Source organism: Mesoplodon bidens (assembly GCF_964165515.1).
Source record: "Mesoplodon bidens genome assembly, chromosome: 2".
Classification (NCBI taxonomy): Eukaryota; Metazoa; Chordata; class Mammalia; order Artiodactyla; family Ziphiidae; genus Mesoplodon; species Mesoplodon bidens.
Genome location: NC_138177.1, coordinates 89365008 through 89389697, shown reverse-complemented (window position 1 = coordinate 89389697; position 24690 = coordinate 89365008). Strand labels below are relative to the sequence as shown.

Genomic DNA, 24690 nt, shown 5'->3' with positions numbered 1-24690 from the left:
CAGGTAAAATTTTACTCCCAGTTCAACAAGTCAAGAGGTTTATCTCCTCACATCACTTCCTCTAACCTCTTATCAGTCCTCAGAACAAGTGGTGTCAACATGTTATCTTAAATCATTTTGTACTGGGACCACTTGACAATGCCCAGGGGAAGTAAGCCCTCAGACTCCTTCCTCTGGCTGGACTCTGTCTCTGGCCTTCCTTCCTCAAGTTTCTGAACATCCAGGCCTGTCCCACACCCCTTAAGTTCTGACTACTCCCAAACCTATGAAAGCAGGGATATGCCGACATGTCCATCATCACATTCCCAGGCCTAGCTCAGTGCCTGGCACATAGTAGCCACTTGGTGCACATTTATTAAATGAATGAATTATTCTCTAATGGACTCATTTGATCACTATCAACTGGGTACCTATTATGTGCTGGGCACTTTCGATTTGGAGGTAAACATGGGACCAGCTTGGAGGAACTCTCAGTCCAGGGTGGGGGTGAAGTTTCAGTCTGATGATCCAGAATATAACTATCAGCACCACCTGAAATACTTTTTGGAATAATGTGGAGAATGAATGAATGAAAGACAAACAACTTAGGGAGACCACAGAGAAAGGAGCCAAATTCAGTGAGACCACAGGAAAAGGAACCATTGATCTGCCTGAGGAGTCAAAGAAGGCTTTGCTGGTGAAGGATGTGGTGTGATTTCAGCCTTGAAGGGTGAGATGTTTGCCTTAAGGACAAGTGGGGAAAGGATAAATCTAAGCAGAGGAACCAGTATGAACAAAAGCATGCAGGTGTAAAATTACTTCTTGGGGCTGGAGCAAGTGACAAGAGATGCCCCTTCCAGACCTGGCTGTATATCATGTATTTCCCAGGGGCTGGGGTTGGGTGGAGTCACAGAGAGATTGAAACATTGAACCATAGTGAATTGAAGAAAGAGAGAGCTCCTGAATTTGGCATTATGATTAATAGGCTCCTCCTATTAGGCCTCATTTAGATTCATTCTCATGTAGAGACAAAATGTGATTAATCATCTTAGTAAATGCATTTCCAAAAGCATCAAGGGAAATCTAGGGCCCAGGTGCCAATCTCCTCAGGTCTGGAGGCTCAGAAGGGAGCATGGGTAACAGCCAGCATTTACATCACCTGCAGGTCAGGTGCTGGGAGAATCTCCTAGCACACAGCAGAGCCTCCCAGCTCCCTGTCACAGGACACAACTCATCCCCTTCTGGCCAGGTGGTTAGGCTCCCTGCCTCTACCCTGACACCAGAACAGGAGACAGAGGCTGGGCGGGCGGCTTGGGGGCTGCATAAGAAGGAGAGGGCTGCTTACAAACCTGCTGACTCGGGTTCCACAAGGTGCTGCAGGAAGCGCAGCGGGGGAGGCCCCAGTCTCCAATGTTTGCCCCTGCCCTCAGGCCATTTCCTGCTCAGATTTGGGAATTTTCAGGCCTAGAGGGAAAGTCCCTTGAAAGGAATATTAGAAAGAGAGAGAGAACACCGGATCCGCCTGGAGAGCGCGGAAGGAAAGGCAAGGCTCTGTCCAGAGCCGGCGCGCTGGAGGGAGGGAAGCGGTGAAGCCCGCGTTACTTTCTCGAAGGCTTCGGCGTTGAGCACAGCAAACAAGGCGACTGGAAGACGAGCGGAGAAGACCAGCCCGCGGGGTGGGGGCGGGGAGGCGGTTCAGTGGGCCTCTGGAGTTTGTGTGTCTGTGTCAGTGCGCGCGCGCGCGCGTGTGTGTGCCTGTGTATGTGTGTGTGTGTGTGTCTGGCGCCTGTCCAAGGTGATTTCCCATAAACCACATGCCTCACAAGTCCGCTTAAAAGGCTGTGCCGAGGAGCTGGCCAGTGGAGCCCGGCTCGGGGAAAGTGAAAGTTTTCCAGGGGGCTCTCTGCGCCGCCGCGGGTCCCTCCGCACTCCTGGGACAGCAGCGCGGCCCTCGGCCGGGGCGTGGACTCTGCAGCGGCCAGCGAGCGAGCGAACGAGAGAGCGAGGGCGGCCGACGCGCCCGGCCGGGACCCAGCTGCCCGTATGACCGCGCGGGGCGCCGCCGGGCGCTGCCCTCCCACGGTAAGCGACGGCCGTGGCGCGGGGCCCTGGCCGGGCTGGGGCGGGAGCTCGGCGGCGCGGCGCGGCCCGTGGGAGCCCGCTGCCCGGACGCGCCGACTGCCGAGGCTCTTCCGCCCCGGCAGCGGGCTCCGGTTTCCATCCCATCTTTGCGCACGGACTGCGCGAGGCCCCTCGCGCTCTGGCTGGGACCCGAGGCGGCCCTGCAGCTACTCTTGGGGCTGCGGCACTCCCTCGGGAAAGGGAAGGCTGCTCACCCCATTGCACGGAGAGGCACACTGAGCCACCCGCTGGCAAGAGAAAGGGGCTCGCAGCCAAGGGGCAGAGGCTGCGTCCCTGACTCTCTCCCTTCTGATCAGCCACCGCCAAGGGACGGAGTGGCTGTGCGCTGAGGGTGGTGCCTTCCCAGCGGGCATTCCTCATGGGCCATACACATGCTTCTAGGTCCTGCTGGGGAGTGGGCGCTTCTGGATGGGGAAAGTTCAGGGGCCATCCAGCTTATAGAATGCCAAAGCAAAAGGAAGGTACAGGGCAAGCCGCTACTTGTTCCGGTTCACAGACAGAAGCCATTGGGCACTTGGGTGGCTGGATCAAGTATGTTTTGTTGGGGGCGGCGTCCCAGAGTTGCATGGGGCCAGCTCTGAATCTTCCTGCCAAACCTGGTTCAGTCCGTTGGGGAGATCCTGGGCTTAGTGGTGGTAGAGGAGGGTGGAAGGAAGGTTTGGGGTTGCAGAACTGTGGACAGGGGCAGCGGGCTGCTCAGGACTGCATGGGGACTGTCCTGCCCCAACTGTGGGGCAGCTCCTAGATGGCGCAGGGTGGCACCGTTAATGAACAGTAAGTGGTCTTCCAATGGGTTTGCTTCTGAGGAACCCTAGAGGAGAAACCCAGGGGGGAGAGAAGCAGAAAAATATTTGGAGGATAAGGGAGGGGGTTGCAGGTCGGGTAAGAGGGAAGAGCCCTTCCACGGGGGAGGAAGAGTCCAACTGAGAGAGAAGAGATGGGCTTAGGAGGAGAAATCAGGAAGGGTGAGGTGATAGGCAACAAGACAAACAGGGGCTGGAAGTGAGACCACGAGGAAAGAAGAGGAAAGGAAAGGTGGAAAGAAAGAGGCTGGTTTTAGACAGGGGCAGCCCAAGGGGCCACTCATGCTAAGATCTCTCCAGGGACCTTGTTGGTGGGGAAGATAGAACAAGATAGGAGGCAGGTGAGGATGGATAGTTGGGCTGAGATGTCCCAGCATCTCTCTGAGACTGAAGCAAAGATTCCTTGTGATTGCCCCAGAGGCCAAGGCTGGTGGGTGGGAGGAAGAAAGAAGGGGGGAGAAGAGCCGGCCCAGCCAGATGCAAGCTAGAGTGTTAACCCTTTGGTGCCTGTCCAGATCCTCCTCTGAGGCCAAATCAGGGCCTCAGGTGCAGGGTAGCCCCTTTGGCTACCTTCAAAGTCAGCCTCCCACATGGTGCCTGAAATAACTCCAAAAGCCAGGCAGCCCTTGGGGTTAAGCATTGCTCTCTCCTTGCTGTCCTTAAACATCAGTATCTTGAAATGTGTGTGACAAGGCTGTCTTCCTGATCATCCCGTTCCCCATAGGCCCTTTCCTCCATACCACTGACGCCTGGGGCTCAGAGCCTCAGGGGCAGCCAGCCTGGGGCAGAGACATACCTTCTGCATGGCCCAGTTTCCTCCCATGGGTCCTGAATTGCAGGTTCCTGAGGGCCTGGACAGCTATTCCCACCCAGAGCTACCTCCTCAACCAGGCAACAGAGCCCAATGTTTCCTCCATGACTGTTCTACCTCTTCCACAGTCTCCCTCCCCCAGGTCAGACCAGGACCCTCACCAGATCCCTGTGCTGAATGGCACTGGGCCATCTTGTGCCTCTTTCCTCCGGGCCTCTCCTTCCCTCTCTCTGCCATCAACGTCTCCCCATCTTTCAAGGCCTCACTGTGGCCCCTCCTCCCTGCAACCTCCCTGGAGCCCAGCCAGGGCCTCTCCTCCCTAGTAAGAGCTAACAAACATTTGGGCTTTTAGTTATATGTAAATCAGCATGTTGTTGTGGGCTGTCTCATAGCCTCCAATGTGCTACTTGTCTGCAGTATTTGTCTCGTCATCTGAATTACTGAGGCAGAGCCCAGAGCCCAGATCCCAGGAAGGTGCCAGCCCGCACCGCATCCTGACAGCATTTCCCTGAATCTGCCAGGAGGCAATATCCAGCTTCGGAAAGAAAGCCCAAGGGTCTTTCTCTGCCTCTGGCTGGAGAAGGGGAGACCTAGAGCCAGGGAGAGGGCTAAGGGGACCTTGGCAAGAAGGAGGGAAGGGGAACAACAGGGTGTCAGGAGCCTGTCCCATCACTCTGGGGGTAAGCAGCTACCGGGCCAGGTGGGTGCTGAAAGAGGGGAGAGATCTCAGAAAACATTCTTGGAATGTTAAGAGCTGACTGGCTGGATGCAGAGCCTGATGGGGCTCCGATAGGCAGGTGCCAGCCAGGGATGGTCTAGAGCTGGCACTGCTGCCTCTGATTAATCGGTTGGGCTCTTTTTGACACACATACCCAGGGCTCCAAAGGTCTGTGGTGCGGGATAGGTTCCCAGTGAAACTGAGTTTGGGCCCCTGGTTTTTCCAGTAGCAGAGCCAGACCTGTGTGGAATCAAGTAGAAGGAAGGGCTGGGCCCAGGCAAATACCTCTGGCTCCAAGTCTGGAAGCCAGCCAGTGCAAGAACATGAACTTGAGAGGAGTGGGCAGCTCACAAGATGCCTGGCTCAGTGTGTGATATTGCAGACAGAATGATGGGTAGATGCAAGTCCTGCATTCAAGGAGTTTCCTGTGTAATTGACATTTAGACTGGTAGGCATACCTCCCATGTCCTCATTAGAAGTTCAGTGTGTAGTAAGTCTTGGCCTGGGTTAACCTGGGAAGGCTTCTTGGAGGAGACGACATTTGGATTGTTAGCAAGGGAGAGCAAGGTTGTGCGTGGCTGCTAGGAAATCCTGAGTAAGGTGGGTTTGGAGAATGCTGCATTCTGGGATGAGGGGCAGATCTGTAGCATTGTGGATCTGAGGTCCCTGCTTTTCCACCCCAGCAAGGCGTGGGGGTTCCTGGGGAGTGTGAGAGCTGGGGAGAAATGATGCCTTCTCTGTCACAGACATGGCTGGGCCGCCTGCTGCTGCTGGCCTGTCTCCTCGTGAGCAGGAGTACTACCGAGGAGGTGTCGGAGAACTGTAGCCACATGATTGGGAACGGACACCTGCAGTTCCTGCAGAAGCTGGTGAGTGTGTGGCCCTGCCTACCTTACCTTCTCCCCACTGGGGAAACGGAGGCAGGAGTCAGGGAGCAGGGCCAAAGAGAGTGGTTGTAGGCAGAGAAATACGGCTATGCAGGATGTGGCTCGTGGCTCCCACTAGCTCCACAGATGTTCTCACTGACCTTCTAAAGGTCAATGCCTCTGAGCCCCCCTCAATCCTGAAGCCCTCTCCCACTCCCCTGCAGGCGGTGGACAGGGTAGACTTCTAGCTGGTTGCCTAGGTTAATGATTGCCTGGAATGTCAAACGTGGACTCTGAAAAAGGTTGTAAAGCCAGCTCTCCCTCGGTGGGATGCTTCCTCTGAGGAGCCAGCCCAGTCTGCCTGCTGTGTCCAGATGTTGCCTCTAGCTCCTGGACTCCCAGATGTGCCGCCAGCCTGGCACCAGGGCCTCAGCCAGATTTGGAAGGGAGGCTCCCGCCTAACTCCCAGCCGTCCCCCCTCACTTCCCTGGCTCTTGCCCGAGCCCTGGGGCTGGGATGGCCTGATCACCCAGGCCATGAAGGAGCCCGTGCCTCACTCTAATCGTGCCAGCAGAGTCGTCAACAACTTCAAACGTGGTTCAGCCAGGCAGAATCAGGTTGCTGTCATGGCTGCTGTCCTGCTCAGAAGAGAATTTACCATCCCTCTAGCCAGCCAGGCAGTGGGGAGCACCACAGGCTAAGGCCAGCTCCAGGGCCCTGAACTTGGAGCCCATAGGCTGGGCCTCCTGCCTCTATTACCCCCTACACTCTTCCTCCTGTATGTAACTGCTGCAGCAATCCAAGGTAGACCAAGAGCCACCACATTCTCTGAGGCTTAGAACCACTGCTCTGAGGACCAGTGAGGGCTTTAAGGGCATCTAGCCTCAGTCTCTACAGATCCTGAATCCCCAGAGCTTGTCTAGCCTCTGCTTGAATTCCTTCCAGGACAGGGAGCTCACTACCTCCCGCAGGAGATTATGTCCTATATTAGATAGTTCTTCCTTATAACAAGCTGGCATCTGTGAGATTTCAGAGTGGGAGGTACAAGACAGAGACTTCTTGTTCTTCTATAACCCTCCCCTGGGCATGTGGAGGGCACAGGTCTTCCCCTAGCCTTGGCTCTGTCTTTCCAGGTGTGGTTGGGGGGAGATGGATGAGGATCAAACCCTGATCCATCCAGAAACTCTAGTCCCCATTCTTAGGCAAGCTCAGTCAAGTGCAGACACCCTGCCACCACTGGCCTGCTCTCTTTTACAGATTGACAGTCAGATGGAGACCTCATGCCAAATTGCCTTCGAGTTTGTAGACCAGGAGCAGTTGGTGAGTTATGGCTGTTTACAAGGCCCATGTGCCAGCATGTATGAACTTCCCAGGGTGGGTGTGTGTGGGAGCATGAAGGCAGGAGAAGTCCTAGAGCTGGGCAGGGTATGGTGTTAAGGACCCCTGGTACTCAAGTCTGGGGTGCTAGGGTCCAGGGCTGAGCTGGGCAGGGCCCAGGGCTCAAGTCCCCTGCTGCTCCCTTCTGCTGGCCTGGCACATGTCAAGGTCTTACTATGTGCCAGGCACTTTTGATCCTGACTATGTGGTTCACTCTTCTTGTTCATGAGAGGTTAAGGGAGAGAACATAGGTAGTAAGTGATTTGAATGCGGGCAGGCTGGCTCTAAGGCCTAAGGCAAACCAGTACTTCTTCTGGGTCAGATGTTTTGCTTAAGGATGTCACCTCCATCCAGCAGACAGACCAGCAACCAGGGAATCAGTCCAGCCCTTTCCCTCTTCCTCCTATCCCACACCCAACTGAGTGCTGCCGGTTCTACCTCCCAGCATCTCCGGCTTCTGGGGCCTCACCCCATCAGTTGCTTGGACGATTTCAAAAGCCTCCTAAATGGCCTTCCTGCATCCAGTGCACCCCTCACCCCACCACTAGTGGGGGAGCTCTCTGAACCACAGCCTGTTATCTTCACCGCCTCCCCCAAACCTGGAGACCCCTCACTCCAGGAGAAAGCCTAGGTTGTTTAGCCTGGGGTTTATAAGCTCCAGTCTCTATCACACGGCCCAACCCACTACCCCCATTCCCTGTTTCTTCCTGCCTCCAAGCCTTTGCACCAGCTCTTTCTGATGCCCGTAATGCCTTTCCAGCTGCTCCCACCCCAGCCTTTATTCCACGTCTGTTCTTCTTTGTGCCTCCTAGAAAATCGCCATCATGCCCAGAATTTGCTCCTATCTCTGAGCTTCTGCACACCTGACCCATACACGTTTCTTTTTTTTTTTTTTGTGGTACACGGGCCTCTCACTGTTGTGGCCTCTCCCGTTGCAGAGCACAGGCTCCGGACGCACAGGCTCGGCGGCCATGGCTCACGGGCCCAGCCGCTCCGTGGCATGTGGGATCTTCCCGCACCGGGGCACGAACCCGTGTCCCCTGCATCGGCAGGCGGACTCTCAACCACTGCGCCACCAGGGAAGCCCCACATTTCTATTAGAACTGGAGACCACCTCATGGTCCAAGGAGTAACCTCGGTGTTCCACTCACTCACTCACTCACACCTTACCAAGCATTTACTACTAGGAACCTATTGCACCAGGTGCTAGGAATACAGAGCTAAAAGCAGAGTCTTCATTGAGGCACCCACCATCTCTTTAGGGAGACAAAACACTGAGGTCATTCTTTGGACCCCGAGGTAGTCTCCAGTATCCCTATGGCCTGGAGGATTAGAAGGAGCCATATGGTAAAGGGCTTTGTGTGAAAGCAAGCCAAAAGAGGGTCAAAGACAGAAAAACGGAAGTTCCCCAGAACCCACCCTACCTATACACCTTCATCCTGATTAAAGCCTCATCTTTCAGAAATCTGAGGATCTCTCTGGTCAGAATCCACATTTCCTTCCCTCTACCACAATCCCCAGCAGCGCCAGATCCCAACAAGGGAGAATGAAAGCCAGCTGAGGGCAGCGTTCTCCTTCTTACTGGAGGGGGTGGCCCCTCTCCTCAGGAGTAAGGGTAGGGCAGGCTGCAGCCCTCCATCTGCCTGGGATGAGGGCATCCAGCACAGAGCTTGGGCTCCCAAGTGGCATCAGCCAGGTCGTCAACTCCAGGTTCTACTTTTCAGAACGACCCCGTGTGCTACCTTAAGAAGGCATTTCTCCTGGTGCAAGACATAATGGAGGACACCATGCGCTTCAAAGACAACACCCCCAATGCCATTGTCATTGTCCGGCTCCAGGAACTCTCTCTGAGGCTGAGGAGCTGCTTCACCAGGGACTATGAAGAGCAGGACAAGGTAGGAGGGCCCTGGAGCCAGGAGCACTGAGTGGGGGAGGGCAGAGGGCAGCTGCGGTGGTACCATCCCTACCCATAGGCACAGAGGCACTCACTGGCCTCACCCATGTCATTGCTCACTTGCTCTCTCACTCACGTATTCATCCCATAAACCTTTGCCAAGGACTCACCATGCAGGAGGCACAGTGCTAAGCCTTGACGATGTCTTCATGAGCAAGAACTACATGGTTCCCACCCTCTTGGAGCTTATAGTTAAGTGAGGTTGGCAGCCATTAAACAAACAATGACACAAGTAAATAGAATTTTAACCCATGAGGACCATTCATTCATTCAACAAATAGTTAATGAGTGCTTATTGCATACCAGGTATTGTTCTAGGCTCTGGGATACAGCTGTGATCAAACAAAATTCCCCACATTCATGGAGGTTACATGTAGGGGTGGTGAGACAGTTAACAAAATGCGTAAGTAAAGTGTCAATAACTGCATTGCAGAAAGAAAACCAGAGAGGGAAGACCTGAAGCAGGCAGGTGAGGGAGTGAGCCAGGAAGGTGAAGTACGTGGGGCTCCGGGAGAGAGAAACAGGACTTGGATTTAAAAGGCAGTGGGACATGCCACGGAGCAGCTGGGCCCGTGAGCCATGGCTGCTGAGCCTGCGCGTCCGGAGCCTGTGCTCCACAGCGGGAGAGGCCACAACAGTGAGAGGCCTGCGTACCACAAAAAAAAAAAAAAAAAAGGCAGTGGGAAAGAAGAGACAGGGAAGGCTTCTGAGTAAGAAAATATTCACTTGAGGTCCAAAGATGAGTAAGAGGAAGAAATAAGGCTGGTCAGAGCATTCCAGAACAGAGAACGCTGGGCACAAAGCCCTAGGTGAGCAGGAAAGTGCACATTCAGGGCCCCCAGGTGTGGGCAGCACGGCCAAGGCAGGGGAGTGAAAGGGAGAGAGCCAGGGAGGTGGGAGCCAGATCATCTGGGGTCTTAAAAATGGGGGATTTTGTCTAAAGAGCGAGGGACCTAGTCTAACTTGCGCTGGGAGACCATTTTGGCTGCTTTGCGGGCAATGGTATGTAGGGAGCAGGGATGGAGGCTGGGCGGCCAGCAGGAGGTGCAAGTCCAGGCGGCTTGGACTAGGGTTGTGCAGTGAAGGTGAGGCAAGGGGACACATTCCTGAGTTTAGAGAAAGAACCCGAGCACTTGGTAGTGCAGCGGCCGTAAGTGTTGAGGGAAGGGAAGAGTCGTGATGGTTTTGTCTCCAGCACGTGGAGTTCCCGTGATGCTGAAATGGGGCAGCATTCCTGGGGAAGGGCAGGAGTCCAGGCTGGGGTACATTACACTTCAGATGTTCGTGAAATGGCCGAGTGGAGATGTCAAGCAGGCCGCTCGACGTATGGGTCTTGAGTTTGGCTGGTGATAGACAGATGTAAGTGGTGTTGGTCTGTAGGTCATCGGTGAAGCCAGGGGACTGTGTAACACTGCCCACTGTGAGAAGAGAAACAGGCCCAGGAAACCCAGCATTTATTTAGAAGTCAGGCACCGGAGGGGGCCTGGCAAGGAGGCTGAGGAGCAGTCTAAGGGGTGGGAGGGAACCCAGGAGATTGTGGGATCCCTGAGCACATGAAAAAGAGCATTTCAAGATGGGAAGAGTAGTCAACTTTATCAAACAGGGTTTGAGAAGCCAAGCAAGAGAAGGGCTGAAAAGTGTCCAGTGGATTTGGCAACGTGGAGGTCGCTGTTGGAGGCAGGTGCCAGGTCAGTGAACAGAAAGTGAGGAAGTAGAGGCAACACTGTGGAAGAACCTGGCTCCAAAGAACCGCAGAAAAAGAGAGGTAGCTGGAGTGAGTGTGGGTTGGAGGGAGGGAAGACTTTTAAATAAGAGAGGTATTAGATCTGTGGTTTTCCAATGTTGAGGTTCATAAGAATCACCTGGGAGCTTGTTTAAAATGCAGATTCCTAGTACTTCCCTGGTGGTCCAGTGGTTAAGATGCCACGCTTCCACTTCAGGCAGTGTAGGTTTGATCCCTGGTTGGGGAACTAAGATCCTGCATGCTGCATGGCCAAAAAATAAAAATAAATAAAAAGGAAGTCTTCATTTTAAAAAATGCAGGTTCCAAAAAAAACACCTTCCTTTTAAATAAAAACTCAAAAAACATTTTTTAGTTAAAAAAATTTTTAATGCAGATTCCCAGTATGCACCCCTAGAAAGTCTGATTCACTGGGTCTGTGGGTGGGCCTCGGAATCTGCATTTTAGCAAGCCGCCTACCCTGCACACTGTATGGGATGCTGGGGGCAGGGGGACAGACTCCAGGAGCGGGGAGCCAGTGAAGCTGGAGGAGCTGGTCTCCTGAGGAGCCGGCAGGGGAGGGATTCAGAGCTCGGGAGGCAAGAAGGCACAGACTCTGTTGAGACAGGTAGACATTGGGACCATCTGTCCTTGTTTTCTCTATGAAGTAGGAGGTGAGGTTTGAAGGACAGAGATTTTATAAGAAAGATGAGAAGAAGCCAGCTTACCTGTTCCTTACAATTGCCCTGGGTGGGAGGCAGGCAGGGATTGTTGTTTTGACTTTACAAATGAGGAGATGAACCCAAGCTGGAAAGTTCATTTGGCCATCGTTGCTGAGCTGGTGAGTGATGCAGCCAAGTCCGGGTCTTCCCATTCCCACATTCATTCTCTCCTTTATCTGGTAAACATCTACTAAGGGCCTACTATGCACAGCCCCTGGGCATCCTTAAGGAAGGACTTGGGACTCATCGGCAGGTGAGCCATAGATGTGATGAAGCCCTGGGCACAGTGTCTGGGGTGAGAGTAGGGGTGGGCCCAGGACTGAGCCCTGAGGAGTGCCAGCCTATGGAAGTCAGGTGGAGGGGGGAAGCCTGGTAAGGAGACTGAGACGGAGCAGCTCAAGGGGTGGGAGGAAAACCAGGAGTGTGTGAAGCTTCTCAGAGCTCCAGTGGGTGTGGGGAGCCTGGGTCCCACGAGCAGAAGAGAAAGGAGCAGCTCAACAGACATAGCTGGGGCAGCCTTGGCTCTCCTTCCAAGATACACCAGTGCCAGAGAAGGACCCACAGCCCCACGGCCTCCTCCAGGCGGTTCTCCTCACCACACAGGATGATCTCTCTAAAAGACTGGAGTCTTATGCTCCACTCACCTCCCCAACATCCCCTCAGTTCTCTTTGCTCTACGGATAAGGTTAATGGTTCTTTTTTTAAAAAATTAATTAATTAATTTTATTTATTTATTGTTTCTGGCTGCGTCGGGTCTTCGTTGCTGTGCGCGGGCTTTCTCTGGTTGCGGCGAGTGGGGGCTACTCTTCGTTGCGGTGCACGGGCTTCTCATCCTGGTGGCTTCTCTTCTTGCGGAGCACGGGCTCTAGGCACATGGGCTTCAGTAGTTGTGGCACATGGGCTCAGTAGTTGTGGCTCGCAGGCTCTAGAGCGCAGGCTCAGTAGCTGTGGCGCACGGGCTTAGTTGTTCCACGGCATGTGGGATCTTCCTGGACCAGGGATCGAACCCATGTTCCCTGCACTGGCAGGTGGATTCTCAACCACTGCACCACCAGGGAAGCCCAGGTTAATGGTTCTTGGCATGGCCAACAAGGCCCTGCAGGACCTGGTCCTTGCTGACCTCTCTCAGCTGCATCTCTTGTCACTTTCCTCCTAGATGGCTGTGCTATAGCCACTGTAGCTTTCTTTTTCATCTTTTAACATTTCAGGCTCTTTCCTGTGTCAAGACCTTTGCACAGTCTATTCTCACCACCTGGACAGCTCTCTCCAACCCCACCTCCTTTCCTGGTTAACTCTTGCTCATCTTCTGGTCAGTTCCTTGGGGACTCCCCCAGGCCCTCATTTAGTTCCCCTTGTTATACACTCTCAGATCATTCTTCTTTTTTTTTTTCTTTTTTTTTTTTTTTTTTTTGCGGTATGCGGGCCTCTCACTGCTGTGGCCTCTCCCGTTGCGGAGCACAGGCTCCAGACGCGCAGGCTCAGCGGCCATGGCTCACGGGCCCAGCCGCTCCGCGGCATGTGGGATCTTCCCGGACCGGGGCACGGACCCGTGTCCCCTGCATCGGCAGGCGGACTCTCAACCACTGTGCCACCAGGGAAGCCCAGATCATTCTTCTTAGGACTCACCACACTTGTAACAATATGTTTAATAACGATGCCCTGTTGGACTCAATGTCCAAATCGGCCAGGGACCACCTCTCTCTTGTTCACTGAGTGATTTCCAGGTAGTTACCAGATGCCTGGCACATTAATATGTGTTAAATGGAGCCATGAATAAATGATAAATTTCACCAACTCAGGACATAGGGGTTCTGCAAACCAGGGTAGAGGGGAGGGAGAAAACAAGAGAAAAATAAGACAGATGTGAGAAAGGCCAAGGGAGTTTGACAAACATGCTAGAGACATGGGACCAATGCTCATCCTCATCAAGGGGGACTCTCCTCTCCTTCCAGGCCTGTGTCCGAACTTTCTATGAGACGCCTCTCCAGTTGCTGGAGAAGATTAAGAATGTGTTTAATGAAACAAAGAATCTCCTTAAAAAGGACTGGAACATTTTCAGCAAGAACTGCAACAGTAGCTTTGCTAAATGCTCCAGCCAAGGTGAGCACAGAAGGGGCCAGCAAGTGTGGGGTTGGGGAAGGGCATGTGGAACAGAGCTGCATTGGGAGGTGACGCATGGGGCTAGAGGGACCCCTGGGAGGCAGCCTCGTTGCTACTCGTGCTCCTGTGTGTGTAGATGTGCTTGTTTTGTGTACATATGTGGCTTCATGTACCTCTGGGTGGTCCTAGGCACATGCCTTTTCTGACATGTGTGTGCATGCACACCTACATATGTCTGCATGTTGAGGCATCAAGAAGGATCATGCTGGTGGCTGTGAGATCAGGGAGTGGAAAGGGGGGCCCTCTCAGAGAGCCCTGTAGGCATGGAGGCTTTCCCACCGGCTCTGCAGGCTGGCTGAACGTATGGGGGGTACCGTGGAGAGAGCAGAGGCTCCATCGGGGATTCAGGGCCCTTGCTCCGGGAGCCCTGCTGCGAATCACCAGGATACCCTGGCTCCAGAAGTCCCCAGGATGCCTTGAGTGTCCCCTCAAGGGACAAGACTGGATTTGAAGTCTGAGCATCATTCAAACTCTCCCAGTGCTGGCCCAGCTGCACACATGTCTACCCTGCGTTGTCCTCGTCTCTGCGTCCTGTGCCACGTGTGCCCACCTACATTCAACCTTGCTCCCCGAGGCAGGGGCTGAGGCCCTGTGACCTGCCAATGGCCAAGTCCAGTCTCGTTGCTTCAATCCCAAGGCCTCAAGCCTTGGCCACATTCCAGCCCCAGCCTGTTCCCGCCTGTGGCCGTGACTGTTTAGCACCTTGCTGTGCATGAAACCACCTTGCTGCTTTCCAACCAACAGTGTCTTTGGGGCTTGAGGGTGTCTTGTGTCAGTCCTGGAGGCCACTACTCAACCTCCTGGCTGGCTGTTGTCACCCCTGGCTTGGCGTCTGGCCAGCTGGAACTCCAGAAAGGGCTGTTCTCTGGTCTTGCCTGACCCCAACCCCCAATCTGTGTGTCTAAACCCCACTTTTTGCTCTTTCCTGCAAAGAACCTTCCTGCAGTTTGCACCTTCCCTGTCTAAGGCCTGTGTCATGAGCATTGGCCCCAGTCCTGTCCTCTCCTCAGCCCCAGGGCTGAGTTAGGGCATGAGGGGACCCCCAGACCCACATACCCCTCTCCATCCCTCTGGGAAAGCTGTGCTGGAGGCTGGTGACTCTATCTCCTCCCCGTCCTTCTCTCTCCCTCTCTCTGTGGTTCTTTCAGATGTGGTGACCAAGCCTGATTGCAACTGCCTGTACCCCAAAGCCACCCCTAGCAGTGACCTGGCCTCTGTCTCCCCTCAGCAGCCCCTCGCCCCCTCCATGGCCCCTATGGCTGGCTTGACCTGGGCTGACTCTGAGGGGACAAAGGGCAGCTCCCTCTTGCCCAGAGAGCAGGCCCTTCACACAGTGGACCCGGGCAGTGCCAAGCAGCGACCACCCAGGAGCACCTGCCAGAGCTTTGAGTCACCAGAGACCCTGGGCGTCGAGGGCCGCCCCACTGGAGGTTCACCTCAGCCCCAGCCCTCTGTCGGAGCTCCTGTCACTGGGATGGAGGACACTCTTGACTCTGTGCTGGGCACTGACTTGGCCCTGGAAGAGGCCTCCGGAGAGGCTAGTGAGGGTCTTATGCCCCAAGGGGCAGAGCTTGCCTCCCGCACGTTGTGGGGAGGCAGCGTCCAGGCAGAGACCGCCAGGACCAGCCGTCTCCTGTCAGCATCTTCACCACTCTCTGGGTCAGGAAAGGGCTGGCAGCCTGCGGATGTAACTAGCACACCACTGCCCATGGTGGGCCCCGTGAGACCCACCGAGGCCTGGAGTCACACACCTGAGAATGCAGACCATTCATCGGCCTCGCCCAGAGACCAGCAGGAGCCAGGCTCTGCCGGGCCCCCAGCACTGCGCCCACACGGCCTCAGCAGTCCCTCTGCCCCCTCTTCTCAGCCAAGGCTTCCCAGAAGCCATTCCCGGGGCAACGTGCTGCCCCTTGGGGAGCTGGAAGGCAAGAGGAGCACCAGAGACCGGAGGAGCACCACAGAGCTGGAAGGAGGACAAGCAAGTGAGGGGGCGGCCAAGCCCCCAGCCCGTTTTAACTCCGTTCCTTTGACTGACGCAGGCCATGAGAGGCAACACAAGGAACCCTCCGACCCCCAGCTCCCCGGCTTTGTCTTCCGCCTGCTCGTGCCCAGCGTCATCCTGGTCCTGCTGGCTGTCGGTGGCCTCCTGTTCTACAGGCGGAGGCGGCGGGTAAGAAGAGCCCGATGCGGGAGAGAAGGGCTCCGCGTGGGGGCAGGGCACAGCCTGGCTGGAGGAGCAGGTCGGAGGACGACTTGGGCTCAGACTGGGTTCTTCAGGCGCTGAGAGACAGGAGGCTGACTGAGCACAGAGGATGGGAGGTTGAAATGGAGGGTTTCTTCAAGAACAGGGAAGGCTCAGGCTACAAGATGAACCAGTAGGGCCTGGGGCAGAAGAGTAGGAGACGCTGTGCTTGGACTAAAGCAGGATGAGAACCCAGATGGGAGGGGAGATGGAGGAGGAAAGTGATGCGTGTGAGGTCAGGCCAGGGCATTCCCTGGGAGCTCTGCAGAGCTGGGGTATGAGGATAGGAGAGGCCTCTGGAAGCCCCCTGGCCCTCTGGCTGATCCCGAATGGGGAGGCTTGGTAACTCTCTCATAGAGTCCCTGAGCAGCCCTGCCTGAGGATGGGGCCACGGCGTCCCCACGCACCCTCAGCTCCTCAGTGAGCCTGCTCCTTTCTGTCCCCAGAGCCATCGAGAGCCTCAGACAGTGGATTCTCCCATGGAGCAATCAGAGGGCAGGTGAGAGGTTTTTTTTTGGGGGGGGCAGGGCTCTGATAGGCATGGGGGGCCTGTCTTGGCATCTATTTCCCATCTAGATTTGGAAGAGACGTTCTCCCGCTTGCTGTAAGGCTCAGAACAGGATTCCGGGGTGGGTGGGGAGAAGGAAGGGTGTCTCTTCTTTCCTAGCTATCTGGGACTTTTCCTAGTTTCTTCTTAGGGTTAGGCAGTTCTGGGTCTTCTAAATCTGAGAGGGCTGGAACACGTGTGTGCGGGCTTGGGGGGCAAACTTAGGGGATCCCCTCACTCCCTGGCCTCTGCTAAAGTCTTATGCCAGCCTATGCTCTGCCCACAGCCCCCTGACCCAGGATGAGGACAGACAGGTGGAACTGCCAGTGTAGAGGGAATTCTAAGGTAAGACTCTGATCTGGATCTCTCGCCACCCCTTAAAATTAGTTACACCCAAATCTTCCAGTCACCCTAACTTGTTTGTGGTACCACCAACTCCCCTGAGGCACCCACACTTGACTCCCTTCTCTCTCTCTCCTACTCCCTTTTCCATCTATCGCCAGGTCTGGCCAACCCTCTTCTCCCCGAGTCCTCAGGCCTCCCACTGCCCCTTCATTCCCTCCACCCCATTTGAGGCCAGGCACTGTTAATTCTGTGTCGGGCTATTATTTCTGCACTGGGCTTCTACTTTTGCTGCCACCTTCCATCCCAGAGCAACCAAATTGTTCTTATGTAAGGTCTTTAGCGTCTTGGGGAATTTCAGCAGCTCTGCATCACCAACCACTTCAAACCCAACATTCTCAGCTTGGCACCCAAGCTCCTCCAGCAGCTGCCCCTAACACGCACCTCTTGCCAGCTTCCTCTCTGTCTGCACCCTGATTTGACCCTTCTTCCCAACCAAGATCATTTCTACTTCCCTGCTTTTAGATGCAAGGAGCCATAGAGGCTTAGTCTTTTTTTTTTTTTTTTTTTTGCGGTACGCGGGCCTCTCACTGCTGTGGCCTCTCCCGTTGCGGAGCACAGGCTCCGGACACACAGGCTCCGCGGCCATGGCTCGCGGGCCCAGCCGCTCCGCGGCATGTGGGATCTTCCGGGATCGGGGCACGAACCCGTGTCCCCTGCATCGGCAGGCGGACTCTCAACCACTGCGCCACCAGGGAAGCCCGGCTTAGTCTTAGAAGGGCTCTCAGAGGTCATCTGGCCTAGTGTCTCTGCATCCCAGATGGGGAGTCAGCCAGCTTCTGGTCACACACTCTCAGTCGCAGGCAAGCTCCCTGCCCTCTCCCAATAGCACTGTAGGGAAGTCCTTCCTCACTAGAGGCCTAACTGGCTTCCCTGCCTCCTCCCCATCCTCCCTCATGAGAGCCCTCCAATATTTAAAGTCAGTTATCCATGTCCCCTTTAAGAATTCTCTAAGTTAAGTGTGGCCAAGTCCCTCAAACATTCCTTATATGATATGGTTTTCAGACCCCTCACCATCCTGTTCGCCCTCCTTTGGACACACTCGTTTGTCAATGTCCCTCTGAAAATGTGGCGCCCAGCCCTGGACACAGTGCTCCAGATGTTGTCTGACCAGCTCAGAGTACAGTGGGACTGTTACCTTCCTTGATCTGGACAGTGTTCTTCTATTCGTACAGATTAAGATTGTATTTGTGTTTGTTTTTTTAACAGCCACATCATTCTGTTGTCATATGTTGAGCTTGTGGTCTATTAAAACCCCTAGTTCCATTTTTCATGAACCTCTGTCAAGCCGGACTCTATCCTGTACTTGGAGAATTTAATTTTTTTACCAATGTGCAGGAATTTATATTCATCCTTGTTAAAACCACCTTGTGGGCTCAGGCCTATCATCCGAGCCTACTGAAATTGTTTTAAATCCTAATTCTGTCTTCATAGCCCTCCCAGTTGTGTCTCCTGCACATAGATGAGTGTCTTCTGTTGTCCTCACCCATGTTTTTGATAAACATGTGACTCTTATCACTCCTCACCCTGGGCTCCCCGATTCCAGGCAGCCCACGGCCCTCCTCCCTTCCTTCCCCTCAGACTACAATCAGGCTGCAGGAATCAGCCCTTCCTGATGGTCTCCATCCCCCTCTGGCTGCTCTTTTAGCTCCCACTCCTCTGCTCTTTTGTATTTGGTTAACACTATATCGATTTGCACTTACTTGGATGTTGTTTGTTTTTATACATTTTAAAATCCTACTTGATGCATATGTGTACATTCCATACCCCTAAGAAGTCTGTAAGCCCCTCGAGGGCAGGGACTGTGTCTTCTACTTTTTTTGCATTTCTTTTTCTATCCTGAGTCCTAAACAGAGAGGGCTTCTTCATACTTGCTAAGAACTCAGTAAATGCTGGCTGATTGGCTTCAGGGCTGACTGGCCGATTGGCCCTGGCTGGCTGTCTCTAACTGTCCAGCCTTCTGGCTGACCAGTTAACCAGCTAACTAATTGACTCTGACTGGCTGACCAGCTGGCTGGGTGACTCTGACCAGTTACTAGCTAGTAACTGCCTAACTGGCTAGTCGATTGGTGAGCTGATTGGCTAACTGACTGGCTGGCTGCTTGCCTAAGTTGCGGATTAGCAGGCTGGCTGACTAGCTGGAGTGAACCCATTCAAGTTTCCAGTCACGTCCCGTGCCAAATGCAAGCCAGCACTTCAGGGCCTTCTCATGGTAGAGTGACAGGTCTGGGCCACTCCTAGCGAGATAGGGGATCTGCCAAATGCTGAAAACCAGGGGAACCTATTTAGAAAACAGCAAGAAGTAAGACATCTGGAATCCTGGGGTCACCTTGTTGGTGGGGTGAATGAAGATGGGTCAGATGGGACAGTAGCAGGGCTGCGAGAATGACGCATACCCCGTCAGGACCGGCAAGCAGAGGAGGGACCAAGGTCCCTGGGGACTTCACGGCTCAATGCTGTGCCACCCTCTGACTGGTTGCCTGCCTCCCCCCTTGGTCTTGGCGCTCTGTCTACCTAATCTCAGGCCCTCCCAAGCTTTCCTCTTCCTCCCCTTAAAATTTCACTTAGAGAGGAACCCAGGGCAGGGGCCACATCCAGACCTCCACTTGGATCCAGCCCTAAAGTGGTCTCCAGGCCAGGCAGCAGGAGCCTCAGGCAGACTCAAGACCAGCCTCAAGACTTACTGCTGCTCTAGTGAGAGAAATGACAGGAGGAAACACAGAGGCAGAGGTCTGAGAGAGGGACCCTCAGAAAGGAAACGTGGACGCCAGACCCTCCACTCCAAGGAACCAAGACACAGGGGCAATGGGCTGGAGGTTGCCCGTTCGGTTCTTCTTCCTTCCTGGCCCCAGCAGGGCCTGTGGCCTGGCTGTACCCAGCATGGCTCATGTCCAGTTTATGGTCCTCCCTTCTTCCCCTTCCAGAACATGGGAATGGGCTGGGAGCCAGAAGCTGTGGTCCTATCTTTCCTCCTTACCCATCACGGGTTTTGCTAGTAGGGCCCATGGACAGTCAGGGAGGGAAGCTCCACACTGGGTCCAAAGTCAAACTGTTGGATGGAGTCCAGGGGATTTCTGCTCTGGGAACAAAGCGTTCTGAGGACAAGGATGGGGGAGGGCTTGGAGAGAGCAGGGCCCTGACTCTTATGGATGATGCAGGGAGGCAAGTCCCTTGGTCCATCCGGCAGGAGGCTGGCTTGCTTAGGGGTTAGCATGCCAAATGGCAGGGTGGGAGTTTCCTTGTCCGGAACTACCTCCAGTTCTTCCCCTTCAGATATCTCTGCCCTGCTGTCCTGAATATCATGTGTGATGACCCTCTGTGATGAGTGCTGAGGAGGTGGGAATGAGCAATTCCTCTTCTTTGCTAGAGTTAGCAGGATTCACTCTTGATTTTTTTAGACCAAGGACAGTGAGATGGTCTTTCCTGAGGAGGGGTCTAAGGACATGCAAGTGCCCCCTTCCCTCCCTGTCAGACCCCTCGACTTGAGCAATGCCCCCTACCCCAGCCCTGCTGAGACCTCTACCAGGCCCTGTTACCTCCCGCTATGGTCCCTGGTTCCCCAGGAGGAGGTAGGAGGTGAGGCCAGTCTGCCCAGTGGCTTGGGCTGCTGCCAGAGAAAGCTGCCCGGTCCCTTGTGGTGTCTGGGGTGGCTGGGAAGGCGAGGGAAAGGATGGGGGGAGTCCTGTCTGCAGCACCACCAGCGGCCCACAGGAATGCTCTACCTCGCCTCCCCATGTCCTCAGCGACCCCTTCCTTCACTCCCACCCGGCTGACCAGCCTTTCTTTCTCTCCCCTACAGCTGGGCGCGCAGGACAGTCTCTCCATGCGAGGAGACATTATGGGGACATCCACCACCACCCCTCCCCAGCCATTCTCCTGGGAATGTGGCCTGCCCACCGTGAGAGCTCCTGGACTCAGGAGAGCAGGACTGGACCAGAGCAGCGAGGCTGGGGCCCTCAGCCCTCGACCCTCAGACTCTGGACTGACTAAGAGAGGCCTGGAGGATGCCCCCCACGCTGCTGAATATTTATCGGGGGCCCTGGAGGCTCCCATCCGCTTGAGGAAGGCTGGGAAGCCCGGCTGAGGACCCTCTGCCCCCCAGGGGCTGTGCCCTCCTCCCATTCCCCTCCAAGCCAACACCTGGGCCAGGGACCCAGAGGCCCGTGGGACATAGGAGTGCAGGGTGGGTGCTGAGGAATGGAAGAGCCCTTGTGCCAGAGGACCCGTCTGGTGCCAAGGGATCCCAACACCGACAAGCAGGGACTCGTCTCCAGAGAGAGAGAAGCATGAGATTCGCAGGGCAGGACAGCGTCACTGGATTTCCCGTATAGGTGTGTAGCCCAAAAGACGGGAAGAGAAGGCTTCTGGGACTGCTGGTCTGCACTGACAGCCCAGAGCAGGTCTGCACCCTCCACTTGCCTAACTGCCCTCTGCTGGTGGCCAGGCGGAGAGGGGATGCCAACCCTACCCTCAGGACCTGCCTGGCTTGGCTCGTGATGCCAAGGGCAAGACCAAGCTCTGGCCTCGGCCCCAGCGTCCCCCCAGCCCTGCCAGAGCTTCTCCAGGAGGCCGCGCAGAGGCTCTCCTCATGAAGGAAGCCATTGCACTGTGAATACTGAACCTGCCTGCTGAACAGCCTGCCCCATCCGTCCCAGAGAGCAAACACCTATCCGTCCTCCCACCCCTCCAGCCTCTCCCCAGCTTCCTGCACTGAGTGTCCAAGCCGGCCTTGCCCGTCGACTGAGGGAGCCCCTGAGCCCCGACCTTCTGCTGACCCGGCTCTGAATCCCTGGGGTGGATTAGGGTGGGAGAACTGCCCGGGCCACCAGCCAGAGCTGGTCTTCAGGCTGCGTTGTTCGCCCAGGTTTCTGCATCTTGCACTTTGACATTCCCGAGAGGGAAGTGACTAGGGGGAGGGAGAAAAGGAGGGCAGGGACAGACACAGAGAGAGGCTGCAAGGTGAGCTCTGATGGAAAATAGGTCTCTGAGGTTAAGGGCATGCCCCTGAGGTGGGGGAAGGGGTCTGCACCCCTGACCCCCCAGCCTGCGCTCTTGCCCTGTACTAGGCCCCTGCCCCAACCACAGCCCCAAGGCTGCTGCTGGCTGGCACCTGGGGTGAGTGGTTGTCCCCGGTAGGAGCCCCGGAGGCAGTGACACCCTCCAGCTCTCATCCCACCCCTCGCTAGCACCATCTCTCTCACCAGGCAAGCCAGAGTGGGAGAGGGACTTGGGAGAATCCAGGCATCTGCTTCCAAGTCTGCCTGAGGGCCTCAGCTTCCTGGGTCAGCCCATGGCTGTGGCTCTGAGAGTTGGGCAGCAGGTGACAGGGCTGTTGATTACCTTCGGTCCCTTTGTGCTACTGTGTCCCTCCTCTCCTGCCGCCCTGGGTCCTCCACTGAGAGACCCTGCCCTACTTGGCTACTGGACTGGGGCCTAGGAGCTTCCCTTCCTGCCCTTAAAAGTGAGGGTCCGCTGGTTCCTGCCTCCCCTGCCCTGTTGCTGTCAGCTGAGGGAAGGGCAGTGGAGAACTTTCCCCTTTGGGTCTCTTTTCCTAGTCACAGACTCTATATTTGATACTAAAAATATATATATTTAAAAGTGGAAGGAAAAAAACCCCACAGAAAAAGCATTCCTCCCTCACTCCCCACCCCTTAAACGTATGGTATTTTAAAGGTCAAGAAAGCAAGTCCAATCCATCACAGAAACTCTTTGTGGGCTCTTGGTGACACAGGAGTGGGAGGGGCCCCAGAGCCCCCTCTGAGTGGCTCCCCAGCTACCTGAACAGGAACCCTTCTTTTCTCTGAGAAAGCCGAGAGGGAACATTGGCTCACACACTGTGAGATTTTGTTTTTATACTTGGAAGTGGTGAATTATTTTATATGAAGTCATTTAAATATCTATTTAAAAAATAGGAAGCTGCTTATATATTTAATAATAAAAGAAGTGCACAAGCTGCCATGTCTGAGTCATGGGAAAAGTTGCTTTTGGTGTGTGAATGGCAAAGATGGAGTCGGAGGGGTGACCAATAGCTGCTGGGTGAGACCCAGCTCAGCATTTTTCAAGGTTCGTGGGGAAGGAGGGTTCTCTCCAACTTCCAGTCTTGTTACCAAAACCTCCTGCATTATTGCTGTCCCAAACACATTCATCTGCATATCTGTTTAATAGGAAAACGGACGGAAACCAGCCAAACGTCAGGCCTGCCCACCAGCCCCTACCTCAGCCCAGCCTAGCCCAGCATGGCTGGTTGAGCTCTGTCCAAGGGCCCAAGGGGCCTGTAAGGATGAGGTTCCTTGACCACTGACCCCTGCTGTCCAGGTCCTAGCAGGCTCTGAGGTGAATGAGCACTGTCTCTGGACTGGGAATTAGGCGAGGCTGGCAGAGGGAGAGCCAGCAAGCTCTGTGAGTGGCTTTAAGCCCTGATCTTCCTTTTGGGAGTGGAGAGGAGACCAAGGATGCAGACTTCCAGGGGCAGAGGGGTGTCGGGAAGGTTCAGAGTGATTGAAGGCCCAGCATAGCCCAAACACACACCCTAGGCAAGGCTGGGATAAAAGGGTCCTCCCCACCACTAGGAGTGTGGTGGACAAAGTTTTGCATCAGTGGTTCTCAACCCTGGCTCACCTGAAACTAACTTGGGTTTCCAAAAAATACTGGTACCCAACCCCCACCCTAGATCAACAAAATGAGAATCTCAGGGGTGAGACTCAGACACCAGGCATCAGAAGGTTTTCAAGACATTTCAAGTAATTCAAGTGTGATCCTGGATGAGAAGCATGTAGAGCTACACCGTCTGATATGGAGGTTATTTGGGTTTAAGTTAATTAACATGAAATAAAAGTAAACATTCAGTTTTTCAGTAGTACTAGCCACACTTCAAAGTTCAATAGCCACGTGTGGCTACCATGTTGGATAACACAGAAACAGAACATTTGCATCATCTCCGAAATCATATTGGACAGCTCTGCACAAAAGTTTGTGTCCCCCGACTTAGGAGGCCAAGGTTATAGGGTCAGAATGGGCACCAAGCAAACACGCCTGGAACTAAGTACCCAGGTATCTCAGTTACCCCTCTCTGTGCCCTGAGCCCCCACTACCACCCTGTCTCTCATCATTTCCCTTAAGCTAGCTCTTCCCTTTCTATCAAAAGCTCCTCAGAAAAGATTTTTGAAGAAACTTACTCATATTTTTTTCCTTCAAGTCACAACTTAAAAGTTGCCTCCTCTGAGAAGCCTTCCCAGCCTGACCCAGGCCCCGGAGGCCCACCCTAGCTCAGTTCTTTCCTCCCCTGTTCTCCCCCAGACTGAGAGCCTGTTTATTTGTCTGTCCCACCAGGCCACTGACTATGGCGGAACTGTGCTGTATTCCTCCTTGCATCCCAGTACCTGAGAGTATTTGGCACACAGTAGGTGCCCAATAAATGTGCATCAAAAGGTTAATACTGAATGCATGAACAAAGGTATAGTAAGGCAAATTCTGACCAGATTTCATGGTGGCCTTTTCTAGGGGCTTACCTGATATTAGCCAATGGAATGTATATCTAATAACTACAATTCATTAGTAGAGGAGGCATTTTCAGCAGGTCTCCCTGGCTTCTGTTGGAGATGTGGCTAGGTTAGAACCCTAACTGATCACTGGGCAGTGGATGGAAAGTAATTTCAAGGACTTTAAGCAAGGACTGGCAAACAAACAAATGCCCCTGCCCCTCACTTGCCTTTCCAGAGGTCCCAGGAGGTATCCAGAAAGAAATGCCAAAGAATCTCAGTAGCCTTTCCTGGGCTTCATGTGCTGCAGGTGCTGCTTCAGAAGTGTCGTATCTGTGGAACGACATCAACTTTGGATTCAGAGCCAAAAAACTTAAGCCACTGGCTTGGATCTCTTCCTGCTGTGTGAACTTGGGGAAGTATTTAATCTCTTTGAACTTCAGGTTTCTCCTCATCTTTAGAACTGGTTTAAGAATACAAGCCAGGTACACCTGGTCTGAGGTTCAAATGCAGGGACAAACCCAAAGGCACCTTGTGGACTCTAAAGGCTGCCCTCAGATAAAGTGTGTTCTGATGCTGCCCCGGCCAGCTGGTCCCATGGTGCCCAGGCCAAACACAGCTCCTCTCTGGGCAGGCACTGGGGACCCAGGATGCTGCCAGGGCTTGGCTGTACTCAGCAGAAGGTGGCAGAGCCAGGCGCTTCCTGCTGGGATGAGGATTCAGATACCTTGTAGCTCAAGGATTTGGGGCTGAAGGGAAGGACAGGTAG

General features: G+C 54.5%; 1 protein-coding gene across 2 annotated transcripts; it reads left to right on the top strand.

Annotated features, from left to right (window-relative positions):
- The first annotated feature begins 1805 nt into the window (after positions 1–1805).
- CSF1 (colony stimulating factor 1) lies at positions 1806–22405 on the top strand. Of its 2 annotated transcripts, none has more exons than XM_081225570.1 (9): positions 1806–2061; positions 5200–5322; positions 6577–6639; positions 8421–8591; positions 13045–13192; positions 15292–15422; positions 15941–15993; positions 16328–16386; positions 20243–22405. In XM_081225570.1, the coding sequence occupies exons 1-8, from the start codon at positions 2023–2025 to the stop codon at positions 16371–16373; spliced, it is 774 nt and encodes a 257-aa protein (XP_081081696.1). In that variant the 5' UTR covers positions 1806–2022; the 3' UTR covers positions 16374–16386; positions 20243–22405. The 2 variants fall into 2 exon arrangements, with proteins under 2 accessions (XP_081081696.1, XP_081081695.1); XM_081225569.1 differs by having other exon boundaries at positions 14401–15422.
- The last annotated feature ends 2285 nt before the right edge of the window (positions 22406–24690 follow it).

Bases quoted from the DNA above. Each gene is read 5' to 3' on its own strand.
- CSF1 (XM_081225569.1), top strand. From the start codon at position 2,023: ATGACCGCGCGGGGCGCCGCCGGGCGCTGCCCTCCCACG. The intron at 2,062-5,199 runs GTAAGCGACGGC...TCTCTGTCACAG, and splicing joins CCGGGCGCTGCCCTCCCACG to ACATGGCTGGGCCGCCTGCT. The intron at 8,592-13,044 runs GTAGGAGGGCCC...CTCTCCTTCCAG, and splicing joins ACTATGAAGAGCAGGACAAG to GCCTGTGTCCGAACTTTCTA.